Source organism: Podarcis tiliguerta (assembly GCF_965153285.1).
Source record: "Podarcis tiliguerta genome assembly, chromosome: 14".
Taxonomy (NCBI): Eukaryota; Metazoa; Chordata; class Lepidosauria; order Squamata; family Lacertidae; genus Podarcis; species Podarcis tiliguerta.
The window spans coordinates 22,159,105-22,181,733 of NC_139547.1; the positions used below are offsets into that span (position 1 = coordinate 22,159,105).

Sequence of the window (22,629 nt, forward strand, 5' to 3'; positions counted from 1 at the left end):
TGGAAGTTTAAGAATCTAAGAAGAGCCCTCCTAGTCAAAAAATTCTTTTTTCACAAGGGCCAACCAAATGCCCACATAAAGCTTACATTTTGAGTGCATCTCAATTCTTCTTGCCTATTGTGATTAGAAATAAATGTAAGAAAACATGCACATTCTGGGTGCATGATATTTAATTTTTTATGTTTATGTACCAGCACCAAATGTAGCTGCTCACTCTTTCTTTCTTTTAGTGCTGAAGTATTATAGCACCCTTATCATTATGACACAGCTTATAGCAACTGGATACAAGGCGTGTTAGCACAAGCTAATGGTGAGTGTGCTAAACTTTGCAACATCACAGCCCCATTTCAGCAAACAGGAGTTGTGCAGGGACTCACTTTAAACAGGATGGCCACTTTTCATTGGTCCTGTTCCTGTGAATTTAAGAGCAGCCTGAAAAAAAGTCACTTAAGAGGTGAAGATTCTCCCCCTGCATTTTAACTCCATTTCTGTGAAAATGCTTAAAAGTGAGAGCCTTAATCCTAATAAAACTTGCATTGCTAGTAAAATATGCCCACTGTTTTAGTGGTGGTGGTTGTAGTGTGTGTGTGTGTGTGTGTGTGTATGTGTGTGTGTGTGTGTGTAAAAGAGAGAAATAAAACAAGGTATTAACCTATATGAATTCAACACATTTTCACTCGTCTTCTGTTGCATCCATTTGGTTGGGAGAAGGACCAGAACTCAGTGGTAGAGCATGTGTAAAAGGTCTCAGGTTCAATCTCCAGCATTCTTCAGATACAGCTGGAAAGACTCTTGTCTGTAACCTGGAGAGCTGCTGCCTGTCTGTGCATGCAACACTGTGCTAGATAGACCAATGGTCTCACGTAGTATAAGGCAGCTTCCTATCTTCCTACTTGGTCACCTACTGAAAGGTACGGCATATTTGACAGATCAGTGATTAACTGGGTTGCCTGGCAACACTATTCATTTATTTTTACTATGTTTTTTTCCAACTGGTTTTGCGCAACTTTCAGTTTTAATAAATGGTTCCAAAAGTAAGTGAAACTTATCTGCATATGCCATAAAGACAGTTTCTCCAGACAAGTCCCAGGTGACTTAAATTGGATTGCTCTTGAATACTTTTTAAAGCTGCTATAGTATCATAGCTTTCTAGATTTAAATGAGGTTGATGGTTTTCCTGTAGAGTCAAATACTCTCAGACTCAGGACAATCTTTGAGACCCAATGGCATTGGCAAAAGGAGACCTACTGTTGTAACATGTGAACACATGTGCATTCAAAAGATCCTGCTTAAAAAAATACTCTTATGTAACTTCATTGTTAATGGCTAAGTTAAGGGGAGTCCCTCCCCCCCTTTTAAAGTCAGATATATATACGGTAAATGGCAATCAAGCTCCTAGATTAAAAAAAAAAAAGTTGACAATATTCTTTTCAGAACCAAGGTCCATCATCATCTTCTTCCTCCTCCTCCTTCTCATTCAGATAAAGAACAGCTGTTTTCTTCTCATCAGAAATCACTGATCTTTGGTCTACCATCCTTTGAAGTTGAACACTCTGATCAAATGTTGACTCCTCTAATCTTTGTTCACTATCTGTGTCCTTCTGGTCATCCTTCATGGTGCCCTCCAGCTGTGAGGCAGCTGCTTTTTTCCTGTTCGGTACGAGAATGGTAGCATCTTGCCTTCCCCCTTCCACATTGGTTACATCCATCTGAAAGGTAAAAGACTTTTCCTTGGGTCCTATCTTTATATGCCCAACAGATTTGCTGCTTTCTGAGGGCCCATCTGTTGGGGATAGTTCTGCAGTACCGACCCTCACTGTTTCAGAAATAGGGCCATGAAATATAATCTGTTCAGCATGAGTTTCAGCTGGGCCGAGTCTGATGTGCCTCATTGATCTACTGACCTCCATGGAACCTCCTTCTTCCCAAATGTCTTCCCCTGGAGAACTGATCCCTGAGGATTCTGAAAGAGAACCTTGGTAAACAACACGATCACTGCTCAGAACTTCCTTCTGCCCCAATTTAATGTGTGTTACTAACCCTTCAGAAGAAAATGTCTGTCCCATTTCACTAAACTCTAGGTGCTGTTCGGAAGTGGGCATCTTAAAAACAATTTCCTCAGTTGTTACAAATGGTTTTGGACTTAATTTGATGTGATGAACAGTGGTATTGGTATCTACCAACCCCTCCTTGAAATGTTTGTCTGGAGAGCCACCAAATTCGGTTGCTTTGAGAAGAGATTCGTCATATATAGTTTGGTCAGATATATGGGTGTCTTTTTGTCCTAGACGAATATGTCTCACTGTCTGTTCAGTCACAGTATGGCCTCCAGTGCTACTAAGCTCCACAAATCCTGAAAGGGGCTCTTCATATACAACTTGTTCAGTGTGTACTTGTTTGGGATCTATCCGAATGTGCCTTATCAAACTGCTGCTTTCTACTGGCCCTTTTGTCTGAGAAACAGCCTCACTGCTGCTGTTTGATGATAAGCCTGGAGCTGGCCCCTCAAAAACAGTTTCTTCAATAATTTGATTTGAACCCAAAGTAACGTGCTTAGAGGACCTAATTTCAGTAGAAAACTGCGCCTGCGTAGGACTTTCAGGGCCACTCATTTCCATGGTTTTATGAACAGGCCCTCTATAAATTATTTTTTCTGTGGTCTGAATTTCTTCAGGGCCAAGATTGAATTCTTTTGTGGAGTGACTGATATCTGTAGATGCTCCAGTCTGAAAGCCACCTGAACCAAACTCCAGAGTTTCAGAAATAGGGCCTTCATATAAAACCTGCTCAGTTCTGTGAATTTCTGTTGGACCAACTACAATTTGCTGAAAATGTCTGTTAACGTCAAATGACCCTTGTGAAGAATATTCTCCTCCTCCTCTATTAATTTCCATACTTTTGAAAACAGGGACCTGGTGGATAACTTGCTCGTTCGTATGATATTCCCTGGCATCACTGCTGCTTAGTTTGCTAGAGCTAGAAACCTCTTCTATAGTCCAAGGTGTGGAAGAAACATCTATGCCAACATTCTTTCTACCACCACTGTAGCTTTCTGACTCTTGCTTCCGGCGGTCATCAAAATCATCATAGCTTGGTAACTGTGTTGGCAACTTCATCTTGCCCAAAAGTTCTGCATTTAACTGGTCAGGGTTGAGCACCTGGGACAGATTGACTTCTGCGACTATAGTAACCAAGCCCCCCTTTTTTGTGTCCTCCGTTTTTTTAATATCCACTTCTAGACTGCTAGCATCAGCTTGGCCCTCTTCTGTTAATGCAGAGAGCTCTTGTTTCACACTTTCTGGAAGGGTGTGATCAAGCTTTTCTAGTGCCTCTTTCAACTGAAGCTTTGGGTCCTTTGACTCCTGAGAAAAGAGATCCTTTATGGACTCCTGAAATTTTTGCGGGATTTTAATCTCTTTCTCAATAACAATGGATTCGGCATGAGCCACTTGCTCCTTTGGAACCTCCTCCTTTGAAATGTAGGCAGCTGTCCCTCCCCCCATCACTTGGTAAATCAGTTCTGGGGAGCCCATGCCTTCATTTATCTTTGTTTGAGATCCCTGCAAGAATTGATCTTGCCAGGAATACTTAACTGTTGATTCTTCTTCGATGTGGATTTGACCATATAATGAGGCTTCTTCTTCACTCAAGGGGCGCTCCTCTGGAGTGGACACAAAATACTTTTCTTCATCAACTACATCATCCCCCTCAGATACTTCTTCCACATGAGACACGATCACACTGGGTTGCTTCTGCTTAACATCTTTGATAGTACTTGTGGTAGCTCTTTCTTCATCCCCATGGTATAGATGCCTGGCCATATCAGGCAATGTATCTTCTACTTCCTCTACTTCAAACGGTGTCGAAAACTCCATTTCAGCTGTGGATTCCATTGGCTCCTCAACTATTTCAACTTTAACGGTCCTCTTGCCTTTGCCCCCCTTTCCTTTCACAAGATCTTCTATTACACCTTCATCCGGAATTCCCTTAATGTCTCCCAGAACTTTTTTAACATCTTTCTCAAAGGAAGTTCCCAAGCCAAACTCATCAGAAATGTGCAATTCATCTTGAACTGTAGACTGTATATTGATCTCAGTCTTCACTTTTCCATTCTCTGAAATGTCTTTCTTTTCAATGGAGATGACTTTGAAATCAGAGGGATCTCCACCATCAGAAGGTTTCTGCACGAACCCTTTAAGAATGTCAGAAACAATGGATTCTGCTATACTTTCTTCAAGTAAGGTGTCTATTTTGGAGCTCCCTTTTTCATCTTGGTTAGATTCTTTGACAAGTTTAAATGTGGTGTCCTCCTTCTGTTTACCAACAGAAGGCTTCAAGTCCTGTAATGTTCTTTCTACGCTATTGTCTTTCAGTACTTGGCTGTGAGTATACACTTCTGACGGGATAAGGATCTCAGCACCTTCTTTACTTTGTGTTGCCATGCTCACATTTTTCTCCCTTTGAAATGAATGGCTTTCTTCCATCCTTGTATCTGTTGGAAGATTCTTCCCTGGTGTATCCACTCTAATCCTTTCTTCCCATCTTACATAGCTTCCGGGCTTGGGTGCTTTATCTCCCAAAAGCCCGCTTCCCCTCATGTTATCCTTCATGGTAGATCCTTCCACTGTCTGCTTTTCTTCATTGATGCCTTCCTTAATTTCAGTCTTCTTTTCAAAGCTAACATTGATGGATTTCTTGTCGGTCTTCACAGTGGCAGAGTCTATCTTTTCCTTGGGCCATCTTTCGTTTCTCTCTCTTCCCTCCAGCAAAGCAGTTTTTTCCTCTTTCACTGGCTTGCTGTCTTTGATCTGTTCACTCACTCTAGTCTGAGTTCCTTCTATGGTTCTCTCATATTTAGTTTCTTTAGAACTGGAACTTAGCCCAGAAGATGGAAACATAGTAGGAATACCCACTTTCGCTCTTGCATTTTCAGAAATATTTGGACTTGTTGTGCCTTTCTGAATAGTTGTCGATTCTTTCAAAAAAGACACAGTACTCCCAGCTTCAGTTTTCTGCTTTTCAGGAAACGTTCTTCGTTGAGCTTCTTTCCCCTGGCTAATAAGATAAGGTGGGGTAAATGTTCGGATCTCTCTCTGTTCCGTCATAGTTCTCTTGTGAGTTGTGTCCTTTGTGACGGCTGCAGAAGGGCGATGTTCTTTCCTGAAGGCATCTCTTCTTAATGGTCTCCCAGGAGTCACTGTCTGCATTCCACCAGTTTTTGTTTGAGATGAATAAACTGCAGAGCCGCTAATATTTGTTACAGGGGATTTATATCTTGTGTCAACATTCTGGATTGCAGGAAAAGTTCTCCTTCCTTTCGCCTGTTGATAAGCTGAGTGGCGGTTGCTGTACTCATAAAGCTTGTTCCGGACACCTGCCGATAGATAAAACAAATGAAAATCATGCCTGTTAACATAGTATACTTAAGTAGTGTTCAAACACAGCTACACACAATTGGGGAAAAATTAATTACAGCATAGCATTAACACATCTAAGAAAAATGGGTGCTGCTTTGCAGTCAAACCATCCATTCTCCTGCTTATCTTTTCAAAACACAGATGACAAATGTGGACAACTGCATAATCCCAGGAGGTTTAATTTCTGTTCATCACAAGGTCCCTAACGCATTGACCATCAAAGTAAATGAGATTTGCACCTGCAGAGCAACAAGCGATATTGGTGTGCAAACAGGATGAAATTCCATGAGAAACATTCAGTTCTTAATTATTAACATCACTCAGCTAGGGAGCCCTAGTATTATGTGCTACTAATGGCTAATCCTAAACACACATTTCCAATTCTTTTCACAGTGGGCGCTAAAATCCATTAGGTAAGACCAAAGCTATGTGTATGCCACACTGATATTTTGTACACCTGCGAACCTTGGGGCTTGCAATGATGCCTCCCTCTTGACCATGGATGGTGCTATTTTGGCTAAGAATGTAAGAATAGTCCTGCTAGAGCAGAGTAGCAACCTATCTAGTCCAGCACTCCACTCCCACTGCGCCCACCCAAACGGCCCTGGGGAACCTGCAAACATCACTCGAGGGCACTAGCATTCTCTCTACCTGTGATTTCCAGCAACTGAGATTCAGAAGCATACTGCCATTGATAGCCTTATCCTCCATGAATTAGTCTAATCCTCTTTTAAAGCCATTCAAGATGGTGGCCACCGTGCACTGCAGGGGATTTGATTAGATGACCCTTAGGATCCCTTCCAACGCTACAATTCTATTATTGCTGCCTCTTTTATTATGTAACCTCTTTCACACCTTTTCTCTAAACTAAAAAGCCACCAGTACCAAAACCCTTCTTCATAAGGGTTCCCCTTGGTCATTTTGGCATGGCATTTGTGCCTCAACATTAGAAATGGAGGGAATTGATGGTGATTTATAATTATTGATTCTACCTCCCCCTTAAAGAAGGCTGATCGCCGAAGCATTGATGCTTTTGAATTATGGTGCTGGAGGAGACTCTTGAGAGTCCCACGGACTGCAAGAAGATCAAACCTATCCATTTTTAAGGAAATCAGCCCTCAGTGCTCACTGGAAGGACAGATCCTGAAGCTGAGGCTCCAGTACTTAGGCCAACTCATGAGAAGAGAAGACTCCCTGGAAAAGACCCTGATGTTGGAAAAGATGGAGGACACAAGGAGAAGGGGATGACAGAGGACAAGATGGTTGGACAGTGTTCTCGAAACCACCAACATGAGTGACCAAACTGCGGGAGGCAGTGGAAGACAGGAGCGCCTGGCGTGCTCTGGTCCATGGGGTCACGAAGAGTCGGACACGACTAAATGACTAAACAACAACCTCCCCCTTATTTCTCTGATGTTTATCTGATGTTAACTCTCAATCTACCCCAGCTCCCCTACAATCTCTGAAGACCTTCTGCTCCCTCAAATTGCTGCTCCTTGTCCCTGAAGCTTTCTTCCCAAGACCTCTTCATGTTACCAAAAGGAGCTACAGAGCTATGCATGTATCACCCCACTCTCCAAGTTGCATGGATCCTCCTGGCCTTTCTCGTACTGACATATATTTTCTGAAGTGAGGAGCCTTTTCTACCCATATGAGCTACTCAGTGGAGGCCGCTTCATTTGAGCAAGTGGCGCACTGCCCCACCAACATCAGTCTGACCCCAGCCTCCTCACTGCCTTTTTTCTTCCAACTAGTCTAGGGAGTGGCACCACTGTTACCTTCCTTTTCCTTAGTCTCAGCGCTGCCATTATACAACTCAGTAAGGAAGAAGATGGGAACAAAGCTAGAATCAATTGGCTCTGCATCTCATTGGCTCTGGCTATTGGAGCCTTCCCCAACCTGCACTCAGGTTCTTATTATGGGCTTCCCACTGGGAGAACAGGATGCTGGACCAGATGGGCCTTTGGTCTGACCCAGCAGGGTGATTCTTACGTTCTTATTGTGTGAAATACATGCTTGATTTGGGCTGCCCTCATTGGCAGCCAATGTTACCGGGCATCCAAAGTTCTAGTATTATGAAAGAGAGAGGAAAATGTCTCTATCCACTTTCTCCTTGCACCATACGTAATTATATAAACCTTCACAGAACTAGAAGCAAGAGCTCCCCCTCTGTTGAAACAAGGATATGCGGAATTGCTAGTGATGATGCCGACATGTCACTTCCACTCCTTACTCTGAAATGCACACATGCATGTCTGCAATTCATACCTTGTGGTAATTTCCTGCCATGCTCTTCATCCCACATAAGAATCCATTGACTGCTCTCTCCTTCTAGTAAAGCTCTGTAATACACAAAAGCAAGTATTAGAAGAGTAAAGGAGTTGGCATTTCATATGGACCGTGGTCCAGTACAGACATGTCACATTCCTGATCTTCTAATCATTCTAAGGAGACCAGAAGAGTTTTCCTACCTCCTCCTTTTTCCTCCTTCTCTCTTGCACACAAACCTGCCCAGAGCCTATTCTGTTTATGCTGTCGCAATATATTCTTCTGAAAGCTAGAACTAAGACCTGTGGAAATTCTTGAACAGCTGACTTTAAACACAGAGTTCATTTAAGCTGCCACTTTAATACTCTGCTGGAACACACTTTTGGTTTCAACTCTGCTAAATGTTTCAAACAGATAACAAGATGACCACTTCAACTCTGTAAACGGCTCATCTGGAAGAGTGTGATAGCTAAAAATTCTAGCTCCTAGATAGTATTTTGTAATTTTTTTAAAAAGAACCACCCAAAAACATTGTGCAACAACAACATCAATAGCCATCCCAGTAAGTCAAATTATTTTTCCTTCTAGGTAACATAAAGAGGTAACATAGCTACGGAACTTCACGAACTTGTAATCAATTTAATAGCTAGTTAAATGGAAGGGAGTGGAAGGGTCAAGCACAGCTAAGTGGGTAAATTGCAGATGGATAGTTGCAGTTATGCTGAAATTGACGTATCTGGCGAGGTATCAAGAAAGAAGTTAAAGGATAAATAAGATTATATATCTAGTTGCTGGAAACCGTTTGCAGTCTTTCGGAATGCATGCTTCAATCAAACTGTTTCTTTGATTATACTTGACATTTTAAGTTATAGGAAGCAGTTAACCGTATGTTTGAATACAACTATGAAACAGTTGTGTGAAATTACATACTTGTTATGGAATATTTTCCTTTTAGAAAGAAATTTAATAAAATGTATTAACACATACTCACTGTGAAATAGTTAACAATGATGACATTTAATACCATGAACTTTAGATCTGGAGTTAAAACCACTTACTGTGATGGAAAGCAGGAAATTCATTCGGCACACTTAACATTCTACCAAGGAGTCCTTGTCATCACAAGGTGATCTCTAAAAACATGAGGACTAGATATTTGACTAGCTTTTTCAATTAAAAACTATCAGTCTAATGAAGAACCACATGTATGAATCATTCACTGCTGGTTTTACAGTCCCAAGTAAGACAACAGCCAGAAAAGTCAGAGAATGGAGATCCTCTCACACTAGCACTTGCTGCCACGGAAAGGATGGGCTGGCATATGTGAAGGAACACCTTTTGGCTCCCCCAGTAAAATATCTGAGGGCTCTGGGGGTCCCCAAAGTTGATGGGCATTGCCATTTAAATGGTGTGCGTGAATGCACCAAGTCATGTGATTGATTACATGGGGAGGGGCTGACCTGGGCCCTTCAATATTTTATTCAAATTGGCACCCCTAGGGAGGGCTATAGGTCAGTGGTAAAGAATCTGCTTTGTATGCAATAGATTCCAGTTTCAATCCCTAGCCTGGCCAGGTGGGGCTGGGAATGTCCCCTGCCAATTAATATAGACAGTCCTGACCTAGGTGAACCAAAGGTCTGATTCAGTCTGATCTGGCTTCCTACGTTTAAAAATACAAAAGGAAGGCCTGGTAGTAGTTTCCAATTATTGCCATCATCATATAGCTTTGGGATAAGCACATTTCCAAACTGAATTTTGCACATTTTGCAAACCTTTTGCTCTGTGGTTTTTTGCAGTGAACAGTCTATAACATATTGTTCTCCCAGGACGCAGAAATGCCAAATTAAAGCCCCTCCCGCAGACTACAAGAAATACACACAGTCCTCCAGGAAGGATTAAATTATCTCTTCCAGCCCCTTACAGGATGAAGTTCCCTGAAAGTGTTAACTGTGATGATGGAAATTAGGAATGCGGGAAGTTTGAGTAAGGATTTTTGGCCGCGGATAAAACAACAGTTTGCTCGGTTGCTGGAGCAACGAATGAAGTCACTAAAAATAAGTTCCAAGCAATGCACTGTATATGGCAAAGGGCAGCGGCGGCAGCAGCAGCAGCACACAGCAGTCAGCTGGAACCCAGAGCAGTGCTGCTGAAAACAAGCTGTGCATCACAATACAAGCAAAGCCTACTTAGAAGACCTTTTAAAAAAGGAGAAGGGGGGGGGGAGAGATGGGACAGTGGCTCATTCTTTCTAAATTTTGCCGTCATCTTTTCCCTATGCAGTCACCATTGGTTACAAACATACCCAGAATCGGGGGGTGGGGGGTGGAATGCCAAGTAAACCAGCTGCAGAGAGGCAGGTTGTGAAGTAATTCCTTCAATCATGGGCAGAACTTACAAGAGCCAGTGTGGCATAGTGGTTAGACTGTTGGACTAGCATCTGAGAGAAGAGACCAGGGTTCAAATCCCCACTCTGGGTGAATGTGAGCCAGTCTCTCCCTCCCTCCCAGCCTAACCTACCTTACAGGGCTGTTGTGTGGATTAAATGAGGCAGGGGAGAGAGACTGGTTCACACAGTCTCTCAGCATTGCCAGGTAAAGCTTGGAAGAAAGCCCTGCCTTAAATGCTGGAGAGCCACAGCTATTCAGCATAGGACCCAGTGGTCTGACTTAATGAAAGGCAACTTCCAGTGTTCCTATGACATTGCACTGAATTTAAAATGAGAAAAACGATATCAGTACTGTCACTCCTCACTCCAAGATTTTACCAAAAAACCCCAAAACAAAACAATTTTTAAAAATACTGGTATTAGGATTCTTCCTTTTGGTAAAACATAGAAGGCTTTTATTTCGGCTTCCAAGGAACCAGAGGCTCCTTCATACGGATTTATAAAATTTTCATCTGTGTTCGCAGAGCTGGTGATGGATACTAGCAGAGGGAGGGGCGGGGAGCAAGGAAGAAAACTGAAAGTGATCTATTACTGCTAAAAAAACCCCCACTTATGAGCAGGGCTGGCATCCTAACCGATGATAAATTAACTTCTGGAAAATTCTCTCTTATTAGAAAGGGCAGAAAAACTTCACACAAAATCCAGCATTCCAAAACTGATTGGAAATACCAATCCTGACTGAAAACCTCATTATTTCATGCTCTTGTGACCTTTATTTTATTTTTTAAAACTAAGTAACATTATGTATAAAACAGGTGGGCATGTGGGCAGCCTTTTAATCAATCCTGGCAGAAATAGTTGAAATAGTATAGTATTTTACAGATTCATTTTCCTGTCTCAGCTGGAGCGTCTTGTCCAAAAGCAAAGTCCGTGTCTGCTTGGATTAGAACCCACATCATAAATTGACTTGTTATTTCAAATCCACCATCTTCTTTTTCCCACTCCATCTTAAAGATCGTGACCAGATGCAGACTCCATGGCTTCAGCATCAAAGAACACACACACACACCCTGCTGCTGACAACAAGTGCTCTATTTGCCATCTAGCCGAATGAAGATTTCCAGAGAATTATACCAAGTCAGTCCAAATAGACTGAATATGCTGAAATCTCTGCTTTATCTGGAGTAAGTTTGTTCCCACACTGTTCCTGAACTGGTTTTGAGCACTGGTTTGTCATCTCTAGCGATGTTAAATTCTGAAGAATAATCTTTCGAAGAATATTCTCACCTCACATCACCAGTCATCTCCAAGTTAAGTATGTGTGTGCAAGCACACCCTACAGTAACAGATTTTACTACTTATCAACATTTTTTTGTTTTGCTTGTCTCTAAATTTCTCAGATGTTCCATTCAAGCGGAGACATTCAAACTTGCCCCAAATTTTGGCTTTATGTGAAATGAGGTTGCAACTGAACTTAAATGTCCACTGCAGCATAAGAGGAATTTCAAGGGTCTCTTAATCGGTCACTTTTATGATCCTTACCTGTAAGTTTCAATTTCAAGGCTGAGACCAGCTTTCACCTGCAAGAGTTCATGGTAGTCCTTTAGGTACTCTGCGATAGACATGGTTAGGAAATGCTTTTCTTCTTCCAAGGCTTCAATGATCACCTAAAGCAAAACATGAATATAAATTGTTAACTTGAGTGAGCTCACGGGTCAGCTAACTAAAACCCTGGCAATGGCACAATTTCAGAGACAAAAAACCTAATAGGAAAAGATGGATGGGGATTTTGTCTGAGTTAAGAGCTCCAGGGAAGGTGATTTCCCCCTTGAAATCTCCCCCAAAGAGTTCCACCAGCACAGAAACACTTGTTTTCTGGAGGCAACGTTGAGTGAAGATGGGTCATTTATCATCACAACATTTAGGACATACTGCTGTGACTATTCCTGGATCTTCTCTATCTTTTACTTTTAATAATGTTTCTGGGCACTATTGCAATGGGTTCCCTACACAAACTCCACTATGCTTTTATTATTATAACATTATCATCATTTATTTATTAATTGCTTTCTAAATCACCTTCTCAAGGCAATTTACATAGGAGGCAGTTAAAAACACAAAAACAACCAATGCTTTGAAAATAAGTCAAGCCTAACAAGTGGACAATTGTGGTAAGGAGCCATTTGGTTCTGTTCCAAGATGGCGGCGTGTTCATACGCTGCGGCTCTGAGCTCCCAATACCTCACCTACTCACGCACAGCTGCCCTGAGCCTGGTCTTGGCTGGGGAGGGCGGGGTATAAATAAAATATTATTATTATTATTATTATTATTATTATCATTTATCCAGCTGGGAAAGCCTATGGTCTCCAGTTGTTTCTAGAAGGTGTAGCAAGGAGGCACCTGTTGTATATTGACAGGAACAGGGGCAGCCACAGTAAAAGCCCTGCTCTGAGCTCCATCACAAGACCTGAAAACCTATAATAGAATTGTGGCTACTGCTGAGTAGGCTTCTGAGATCTTTGGAACTTGCAGGTGAAGCTCTCCCACAGACCACAGTGGTCTCCTGGGAAAATATAAGGAGTAAGGCAGTTTCTCAGGTAACCTGATCCAGAGCAGTATAGGGACTTCTGTGTTAGGATTGACTTAGCCTGCTAGCAGATTGGCAGCCTATCCTGCAAAGCAAGAGGAAAAATAGTAGCTTTGCAAGCCATGGCTTATGCCAACTATGGTTTGGCTGACATACAAAATTGGGAAAACAAATGGGAAAGCAGTGACAGGAAGAAAAAGGGAGAAGAGCTTTAGGTACGCAGGTAAAAAAGATTGTTAGGTTCAACACATTTTGGAATAAATCCTTCTTCTGCAGCTATTTGAAATAACAGTTCTCAACAGAATCTGCAAACTGCTCAGACCGACCTGAGAAGCGTTATTCAAGTACTGCTCCCGAAGAAGGAATTGATTCAAAAGGCTTTGGATTGGATCCCCCAGTCAGTTCACTTAATTAAGTAACACACACACACAGCTTAGTGAAGGGGAAACACTTGTCTCCTGCTGCTTAGCTAGATGGGAATTAATGCACTAATTCATTGTGATAGATCTGTGTTAAAATGCTAATTTTACAAGATGCAGTACCCATCTCCTTTGAAACACCACTGAACAGATCTGGGAACCAGGCCTAAAATAGTAGGTGCCCAGTTGACTCCAGGGGAGAAAACAGTGCAAAATTAAAGATACAACATTTTGTGTGTTAGATTGGAAGTTTGGAAGAGAAAGTTGGAAGCAGAGGGTGAGAGAGAGGGCTGTGAGTTGGTGCCTTTGAGAGTGCAGGACCTTTCTCTAGGCGGTTCTCTGTGATTGCTCATCTAAAGGAAACTAAATGCCAGGCCGTCCCGTCCCTGGAATGTCACTCTGTACAGGGAATACTGGGTGGGGAGGAAGCATGTAACAGTGTTAATATAAATAGTTCCTAGGTTATTTTTGAGCAGGCAGTTTCCCATTTGTCTGAAAGATAACCCTGCAAGTTCCATTAGGTTGAAAGGTGCTCATGGCTCAGGGGTAAAGCTCAGGTTCAATCCCTGGCACCTCCAGCGGGTTCTGGAAAGATGCCAGATGCCAGGCAAAATAAACGACAATGGTCCCATCTGCTCTACACATTCAATGCAGGATCATACCACTTTAAATAGCCATGGTTCCCCCAAAGAATCCTGGGTACTGTAGTTTGTTAAGAGTTCTGAGAACTGTTAGGAGACCCCTAACAGCATCCTTAACAAACTACAGTTCCCAGGACTATTTGGGGAAAGCCAGGACTTCGGGGGAAGCTTCCCCCCAACAAACCACAATCAGTATCAGAGAAGAAACTTTAGTTCCTGCTCGTGATTTGTTTAGCAAGAAGCAAACCATGAGCTTGGGTTCAGATTAGCCAGACCATGCCTTCTTTCCTTGCAGCAGCAGGAGCAAGAGAGGAATGAAGCACCTGCAACTTGATCAATATGCACTGGCACACTGCACACTTACATTAAGCCATAGTTTGTATTAACTATGGTTTATTGTGACATTGAAACGAGGCCTAAGCGTTAATCAGGAATATGAGCGTTAATCGACATGGTGCTCTCTAGCTGTTTTGGATTCCAGCTCCCATCAACCCTACCTAGCATGGCCAATGGCCAAGGATGATGGGAGATGGAGTCTAACTGAAGGAGATAACGGTGTAAAAGGAAAATTACAAGACAAGGAATTAAAAGGAAAATTACAAGACTAAGAGAAATAGGAGGACAGTGTTGTGTCACAATTGCAACAGTTGTGTCACGAGCACACGGTGTAAGGATGTAGAAAAACATGTTGTGTAGAGAGGAACAAGTAGCCATACCATATAGCCAAATAAGGGAATGAGGGGAATAGGGTGATGTGAAGGGTATAAAAGATGCTAGCTTGCTTGCTGTAAGTGCCGCCAGCTTTTGGAAGCAATTCTGCTGGTTGCCTCTGCGCAGAACTGAATAAATCCTTTCTCCGTGAACCACACCCTGGTGTTCATTACTCTCATTTCTCATTCCACGTGGGGCAACGCGCAAAGGGAGACGGGACAAGGTAAAAAGGCTTCATAACAACCCATAGAAAGCACCACGTTGGCTACCCCTGGTGTTAACCATGGTTAACCATTATGCTTAACCACTGAGCTACTGTCACGTTTTACATACTGAAAGTTTGGTTGTGTAACAATTTGCAACCTCAGCAGATGGCACACACAAGTGGCATTTTGAAAATCCAGGCACACAAAATCCTGCCCCTTCACAATATACAACATCCCCATAATCTCCAATGGCTCTGCTCACAATGCAGCTGTTAATGAGATAAGCACAGACAACAGAAATCTACCAGCGTGCAAATAAAACGGCTGTTCGGGAACAAAAGAAATGGTTACTGACAGGAAACAGAGGGAAAGATATGCAGGCTGGATGAATGGCTTTCGTTAACTTTCACAGTGTACTATGGTTACATTAACTGTTCTAACTCCACCAAAACAAAACAAAAACCCACTTATTTCAAGACTTTTTTACACCCTCGACAAAGTGGGCTACTCAGAAGTGGCACCAGAACAAAGACTGCTTAAGGACGTAAGAAGAGCCTGTTGGATCAGCACACCTGGAAAGGTCCCACCTGCCCGTGAAGCATTTCTTCATGCAGCACATGGTTCAACTGAAATTTGCTATCACAAGATGGCTGCCAATTCAGATATCTTTAAAAGCGCAGTGAGACGAATCCATGGAGGATAAAAGCTATGTGCTGCCTCTGATATCAGATGCACTCTGCCTTTGAATGCCAGCTACTGGGAAGCAGCAGTCACACCCTGGTAACTTTCTAGAGGAAAATGGTTGGTCATTGCAGAAAAAAAGATGGCGGACTAAGTAGGCAATTGCTCGAATTCAGCATGGCTCTTTTCATGCCTTTTGAAATTATTATTTTACTTTTATTGAATTACATACAAGTTAAAGGATGCAAAGGACAATATCAAGTGGTATCATCAAAATCAGAAAAACAGCACTGAAAGAGGGGGATGAAGGAAATTGCCAGGTAAAAGGGCAAACAAAATCACCACACAGGAACAGTGTAAACGGAAGAGTTTACAGTACAGCTGGATGAGGGGGAGACCAGGGAGTAATAAAGACAACAAGGGGAAATTACAAGCCTTTCCAAATAAATTCATATTTGGCCTGAACCAAAGATCTGAGATTTGAATTTTATCATGCCATTGTCTCAAAGACTTTCAAGCCACCTAAAGTGCAATACATTTAAATGGGTGTCAGGTCACATTCAGCAGTTTGCACATTCTCTACATCACATGTAAAGAAATCAAGAGAAGTGCAGGTATGAACTCGAGGTGCAGCAGCAAACAACCACCGTAGCTATTAAGCTCCCCACAAGGTGGCTGCAATTGTGGCTTTGTAGAGAGACATCTGCAGATAGTACCACACAAGCATTATCACCACACCCAGCTGCCCTACATTTCCATACAGTGGTGGAGGTGTCATAACACCCATCTCACTGCTGCTGCTGCTGCTGCTGCTTTGGCTAGTGTTAGCGTTGGACCTTCAGAGTTAACCTCCTGACTCCAAGATAGCCACACATAAACTTGTACTCATAATGGCTTTGTTTGCCAGGAGTAATGTGAAGAACCTAAGAAAAGCCTGAAGGATCAAGGCCAATGGTATGTTGATTCCAGGTGCCTGTGAGAAACCCACAAGCAGGACTCAAGCACAAGGGCCCTTTTCCCTCCTGCGGTTTCAACCAACTGGTATTCAAAAGCATTACTGCCTCTGACTGTGGAGGTAGAGCACAGCCCTCCTGGCTAGTAGTCAACAATGGCCATGAATTTGTGCAGTTCTCTCTTAAAGCCATTCAACAGCCTCTTGTGGGAGGAAGTTCCATAGTTTAACTGTGTACTGCACAACTAAGTACAGTCATACCTTGGTTGTCGGATGCCTTGGTACTTGGACATTTTAGCTCCCGAATGCCACAAACCCAGAAGTGAGCGTTCCGGTTTGCGAATGTTTTTGGGAAGCCAAACGTCCGATGTGGCTTCCATGGCTTCTGATTAAGTGCAGGAAGCTCCTGTAGCCAATCGGAAGCTGCGCCTTGGTTTTTGAACCATTCTGGGAGTCGAAAGGACTCCCAGAACGGATTAGGTTTGACAACCAAGGTACCACTGTCCTAAATCCTACAAGATTCAACCTCATTGGATCTCCACAAATTCTAGTGTTACACGAGAAACCTCTATTTCTCCACTCTCTCTGCTTCTGGCATGATTTCATAAACTTATATCACAACACCTCTTACTTCCCTTTTCTCTAAACTAGAAAGTCCCAAATGCTGCAACCTTTCCTCATAATGGAGGAGCGTCATTCTGTTGATCATTTCAGTTATCCCTTTCTGATCCTTTTCCAACTCCACAATATCTTTTTTGAGATGAGGGGACCAGACAGGCAAACATTATTCCAAATGCGGTGGCACCAGTGATTTGTATAATGGCATTATGGTACCAGCAGTTTTATTTTCAATTCCTTTCCTAACAATCCCTAGCATGAATTTTTCACAGCTGTAGCACACTGGGTCGACAACTTCATTAGGTTATCACTTTCAACTCCGATTTTCATGCCTGGTCAGTTACCGCCAGTTCAGACCTCATGAATAAAGTTTCTCTAGTCTTTCAACCAGCCACTACCTCAGACTGTTTCTGCACTCTGCTGCTACAAACGTGCACCAAGCTCCAACACTACAATATTATAATAATGTTATTATTTGTACCCCACCCATCTGACTGGGTTGCCCCAGCCACTCTGACTCTCCATGTCACAAACAACTGACACCTTCTCCCACCCCCCACCCCCCCACACACCAGGCAGCCATTTTGTCCTGCCACTCCCCATATTTTCATTGTCGCCAAAATCGCAGCCTGCTGGTAAATGAAACTTAGTACCCAGCCGTGCTATTCTAAGCACCTTTAGTCATGTGAGGTGTGAAAAGGGGTGCGACTCAGCCCCTCCAGAGGGAACACTGTGTCCTGTACTGGGGACTCTGGAAGCCAAATAGGAACTGAATCCTTTTGCTTTTGTTTTACCACTGGGAAAAGTGGGATTGTAGAATCTCAGAGTTGGAAGGGATCCCAAGGGTAATCTAGTTCAACCCCCTGCAATGCAGGTTGCCATCCAACCTCTGCATAAAAACCTCCAAGGAAGGAGAGTCCATAATGAGGGAATGTTCCCTAGCTAAACTTGATCCCATCACCACTCCTTGAAAGTGGGCGCCCAAGTTTGTAGCAAGGAGAGGGTGACAGGTGCAACCACCCACAGATTGGCAAGGGCTAAGGGAATCCAGAAGGCAAGTTGCAAGTGTCATATTTTTAAGATGGCTCAGGGGAGTTTTTTGTTTTTTTAATGTCTTCCTAGAAATATCAACTGTGTTTGCCTCCATCTTCCCAGACTCCTATGGGAGCATCTGAAACTGTGGCATCGCTAAAGCTAAGGGAGACCACAGGGACACCCCCAGGCAAGAAGACAATAGCACCACAGAACCCGGTAATTATAGAGAGAGACAGAGTGGAGTAGTGGTTAGAGTGTCAGACTAGGACCTGGGAATCCAGGGTTCAAATCCCCACTCAGCTATGAAGCTCCCTGGGTGAACTTCACCAGTCACTGCCTCTTAGCCTTTCCTACCTCACAGGGTTGTTGTGGGTATTAAATGAGGAGAGGGGAACCATATATTCCACCTTGAGCTCCTTGAAGGAAAAGGTGGGATATAAATGCAACAAGTAATAATAATAAATAAATTATAATTAGGTAAAACACCAACAAAAAAACAATGGCTGGAGGTGAGTTTAATAAGCTGTGCTAAACAAAATCCTCATGTTTGAACTAAACATTTAATAAAACAGTTGCCCAGGGAGATTTGAAGTGCATCTCTTTGCATATTTACTCGTAGTTACATCCCAGGGTGTTTGGCGGGGCTTACTCCTATGCAAGCCTGCCTACGGGTCCAGCCTTTACAGACTATTGATGGATGAGCTACTGTCAAGTTTGGAGACTGCAGCTCCTGCACAAACAATAAGCCAAATGGGTTTTATTCTCGACGAATGCAGAAGAGCATGTCTCTGAGCTTGGCAAGAGCATTTCCTTTACCCCCTCGGCAACAGCTGTGTGAGAAGCAGAAGATGCATCTGGTGCGGTTTGCTCCCATCACAGCACTCTTGTGCCGGGGGAAGGCGGGGAGAGCCACACACATCAGCGCTAGTTAGGAGGACAAACGATAAGACCCTGACAGGTTTTTGTTGAGGTTTCCATCGGTGGCCACACTCCTCGGGGAGTAATTCGCTTGGGGCGAGGGGCACATGCCAGTGGTTAGTGGAATAAAAAAATGAGGGTGTGTGGAAATTAGAGAATCGTTCTGGATTAACTAGATAGGAATAAAGACCACCCAGACTCGCTTTTTACCATGTCTGTCTCAAGAATATAATTCCTAATCCTATGCTGGTTTACCCCACTGGGTTTGATGAAGCTATTCTCAAAAAATTATACAGATATTTTTTTTGCTTAGTTTTTTGGGTTGTTTTTTTTAGTACAACACAGCTACTGTTGAATCACAGCAACTGTTCCGGAAAGTAAGTGCTAGTACTTCATTTTCTCATTCAAGTGTGCTATACAAACATGGCATAATTTGTTCACCAGCAGCTGGAAGGCAAGTCACGAACTCAGGTAAAGTAAAATAAATAAAAATCAATTAATTTTTTCCCCAGACACTACATAAAGGAAAAACAACTTCTTATATATAAAGGCAGAGAAAACAAACAGGAAAGAAGGATAAAAGAATGAAGCAGGTTGAGGAGGCATGAGGGGGGGTCTCCTGAGGCTGTGGGCTACAAGCTGCCCACCTATGACCTAAGAAAGCCTTTGCCATTAACTCACTAGAAGTCTTTAGAAAACGATGGGTGCTCTCTCTCTCTCTGTTCAGACTAGAGCAAGAAAGTACAGTACGTGAAATGCTTCCAACCATCCCATGCACTAATTGAAAGCTGAACTCACAGCATAAATGCCTCTCGTCAAATAAAGGTGCAGGAGCTCTGCCAGGGGGTGGGGAGTTGGCAACCCAACCAGGGCAGATTCAAAGCAGTAAATAGTCAGCCCTTAATGCAAGCAGAACCCTGCTTGGATCAAGCCAAGGGGCTACTCAGCAAGCTTTTCTTTTCATTTTATGTATTTAAGAAAAATTATTTACCACTTAACTGACAAGAACAGAGTAAGCGGTTGACATATGGCATACTGTGCCTTAAAGTGATGCTTCTAGGTTTTAGTGCCCAGCAGTTTGGCACTCAGAGGTAGACTGCCATGGTCCATGGAGGTTCTGCGGCGCCTCTGCCCTCCCGCTCTCCGTCCAGCTCCCGCTGCCCTACCTGATACTCGGCCAGCTCGGCGCCCTGGCGCTCTTGCTGCGCCAGCCGCTCCTGTTCCAAGCGCTCCGCCAGCGCGCCCAGCTCCTGGCAGCGGCGATAAAGCTCGTCGAGCTGCCGTCGGCTCTGCTCGTTTTGGGCTCGCAGCTTCTGCAGGTTCTCCCTGCCGAGGCGCCCTTCCAGCTCCTGCAGCGCCTGCAGCTCGGCCTCGTAGCGCTCCAGGCTCTGCTCGCAGCTCCAGCTAAGCACCAGCGCGTAACTGTCCTCCAGCTCCCGTCGGCTGACGGCGCGCGTCGAAGTCCTGGCCGGCGGCGGAGGCAGCAGGGCCGGCAGGCGCTGGGGACGCCGCCGCCGCTCCTCCTGTAGTCGCCCGTGCTCGGCCCGCAGGCGCTCCAGCAGCGCCTCCAGGGCGGCGCAGTCGGCCCGCAAGCGCTCCAGTTGCTGCCGCAGCTCGGCCAGCTCGGGCTCCAAGCGGCGCCGTCGCAGCTCCACCGACTGCGCGCCCAACCTCTCCAAGCTGGCCAACTCTTGGCGCAGGGCATCGCGATCCAGCTCGGCTTCTCCTTTGGCCCGGCTCAGCTCGCTCACCAGCAGGCGCAGCTCGGCCACCTCTTCCTCGTGCTCCTGCAGGCGGCAAACCTGCCTCTCCCGCCCGCGGAGCGCGCCCAGCTCCTGCGCCAGGCGCCGGTTCTCTTCCTCCAGCGCCCGCACCCGCGACACGTAGAGCCACAGGCGGGAGTTGAGCTCCCGCAGCTCGGTCTGCTCATCCCAGTCCGCCCGCTGCATGGCCGCCACCTCTTGCAAATCAGCCTCGGGTCCACGGACGGCTCCCGCCTTGCTCCGGCGCGCTCCTGCTCCTCTCCAAGGCGCGCTGGCTCTTTGCGCGCCGACAGCTGCTTTGCGGTTTTGGCCCGGGACAGGGAAGGCAGGCTGGGCAAGGAGGGTGGGGAGAGCCGGCAGCCGGAGGTGACCGAAGAGCGGCGCCTGCTGGCCACATTCCCTTCCAATCCTGCAGACAACCTCACTCTGCTTTGTGCTCCCTTGAAGGTTGTGGAAACTTCAGATTGTCCAAAACGCAACGACAAGGTAGACTACTGGCTGGAGTAGGCTTTAGAAAACATTTGTGTTCTAAAACAGCTACGTTGGCAGCCTTTTGGTTGGGGGAGGCCATTTTGAGGTGCTCACATGAGCGCTTATACTTAGGCCTAAATGACTTAGGCCCCAAATACCAACCAGTTTTCGCCTGGCTGAAGTCAGACCCTCCCAAGTGTCCCTATTTTCCAGGTACAGTCCTGAATTTACAGAAGCCGCCCTGGTTTATGATTTGATCCCAGAATGTCCTGCTTTTCCATTGGATGTCCCTATTTTTATCAGAGAAATGTTGGAGGTTATGGAGTTTTGGGATCCCTGAGCCAAGGAAATAAGTAACTATACAACCTTTAGAAGACATCCTATTGGGAAGGTTTTTTTAAAAAAAATAATAATAATAGGTTTTTATATATGTTGAGAGCCGCCCAGAGCGACAGGGGCAACCCAGTCAGGTGGGCAGGGTATAAATTCTTTAAAAATTACTTTCATGAGAGAAATGTTGGAGGATATGTGAGGTAGGGTTGCCATGTGTCCTGTATAATACAGGATTGCCCCGTATTTCAATGCAGAATTCTATGTTCTGTATTGATACAGTTTTGTCCTGTATTTCAGGTCTCTCTCTCTCTCTCTCTGTGTGTGTGTTTGCCAAGTTAGGGAACCTTTCCACATGCATGTGTTTGACAGGGTGTATGAAACGTCATGTATTTTAAGTTCTGGGTAGCCAAACACAGACAGATTTACAGATTCATCTGTATGTGTGTGCGTGTGACAAATTCCAGAGAGGCCATCCTGTTAGGCTACAACAGATTGTAATGGAAGGGCCTTGAAGTCACTTCAGCGCCAGATGGGGAAAAAATGGCCGCCAACCGCCATGTCCTATATTTTGCCAGAACAATGGTGGCAACCATACTGAAGTGTGTCCTTCAAACTGGGATGTTGCCTCTTGTTTTCTGGGGTGGAAGATGCTAGGCACACTGACAGGCCATTGGCTCCACTTTCTGCTGGGAGCTCCCATGCGAAACACCTTAACTGGCCATAGAAAACAAAGCCTGAAGCTAATAGATACTAATTTCAAGCTCTTGGGATCATCTGCACAGGGAAAGTCACAGGGAGCTGGATGCCTCACCAATCCTCTACCAGACTTCTGAGCATTTCCTTCCTAGGAAATTAAAATGGATTTACCACTATCAGCCCTCCTTCCTGAACATTTATGGCCTGCTTTTAGTGCCAAACTAGATTTCACCTGGCCTGCTTTTACCTCAGTTAGTTGATCAGGACTAACAACAAACCTCTTTTGTGTCTGTGCTTGCCCCTTGCCTGATGGCACACATGATGTGGTTGTGGTTTTGGGGTAATCGCTTTGCAGGCCAAATTGGAACTCATGCCAGGCCTGATTAGGCCTGTGGGCCAGAAGTTCTCCACCTGTGGTATAAAGGCAAGAATCAGATTGGTTGCTTTGTTCACTTTCATCTCTGGCTTATTTTTTGTCTGGAGATTTGGAGCAAGGTATCCTCAAGCTAGATGCCATGATAATACT

At 44.3% G+C, this 22,629-nt stretch overlaps 1 protein-coding gene across 2 annotated transcripts; it reads right to left on the reverse strand.

The window, feature by feature from the left end:
* Positions 1–216: 216 nt before the first annotated feature.
* SYNM (synemin) lies at positions 217–21,026 on the reverse strand. 2 transcript variants are annotated; one of them, XM_083411799.1, is made up of 4 exons: positions 20,007–21,026; positions 11,614–11,738; positions 7,686–7,759; positions 217–5,374 (listed from the first exon to the last, which is right to left on the reverse strand). In XM_083411799.1, exons 1-4 carry the CDS (start codon positions 20,787–20,789, stop codon positions 1,431–1,433), a joined length of 4,926 nt encoding a protein of 1,641 aa, XP_083267925.1. In that variant the 5' UTR covers positions 20,790–21,026; the 3' UTR covers positions 217–1,430. The 2 variants fall into 2 exon arrangements, with proteins under 2 accessions (XP_083267925.1, XP_083267926.1); XM_083411800.1 differs by lacking the exons at positions 11,614–11,738; positions 20,007–21,026 and adding an exon at positions 10,258–11,312 and having other exon boundaries at positions 7,686–10,175.
* Between the last annotated feature and the right edge of the window lie 1,603 nt (positions 21,027–22,629).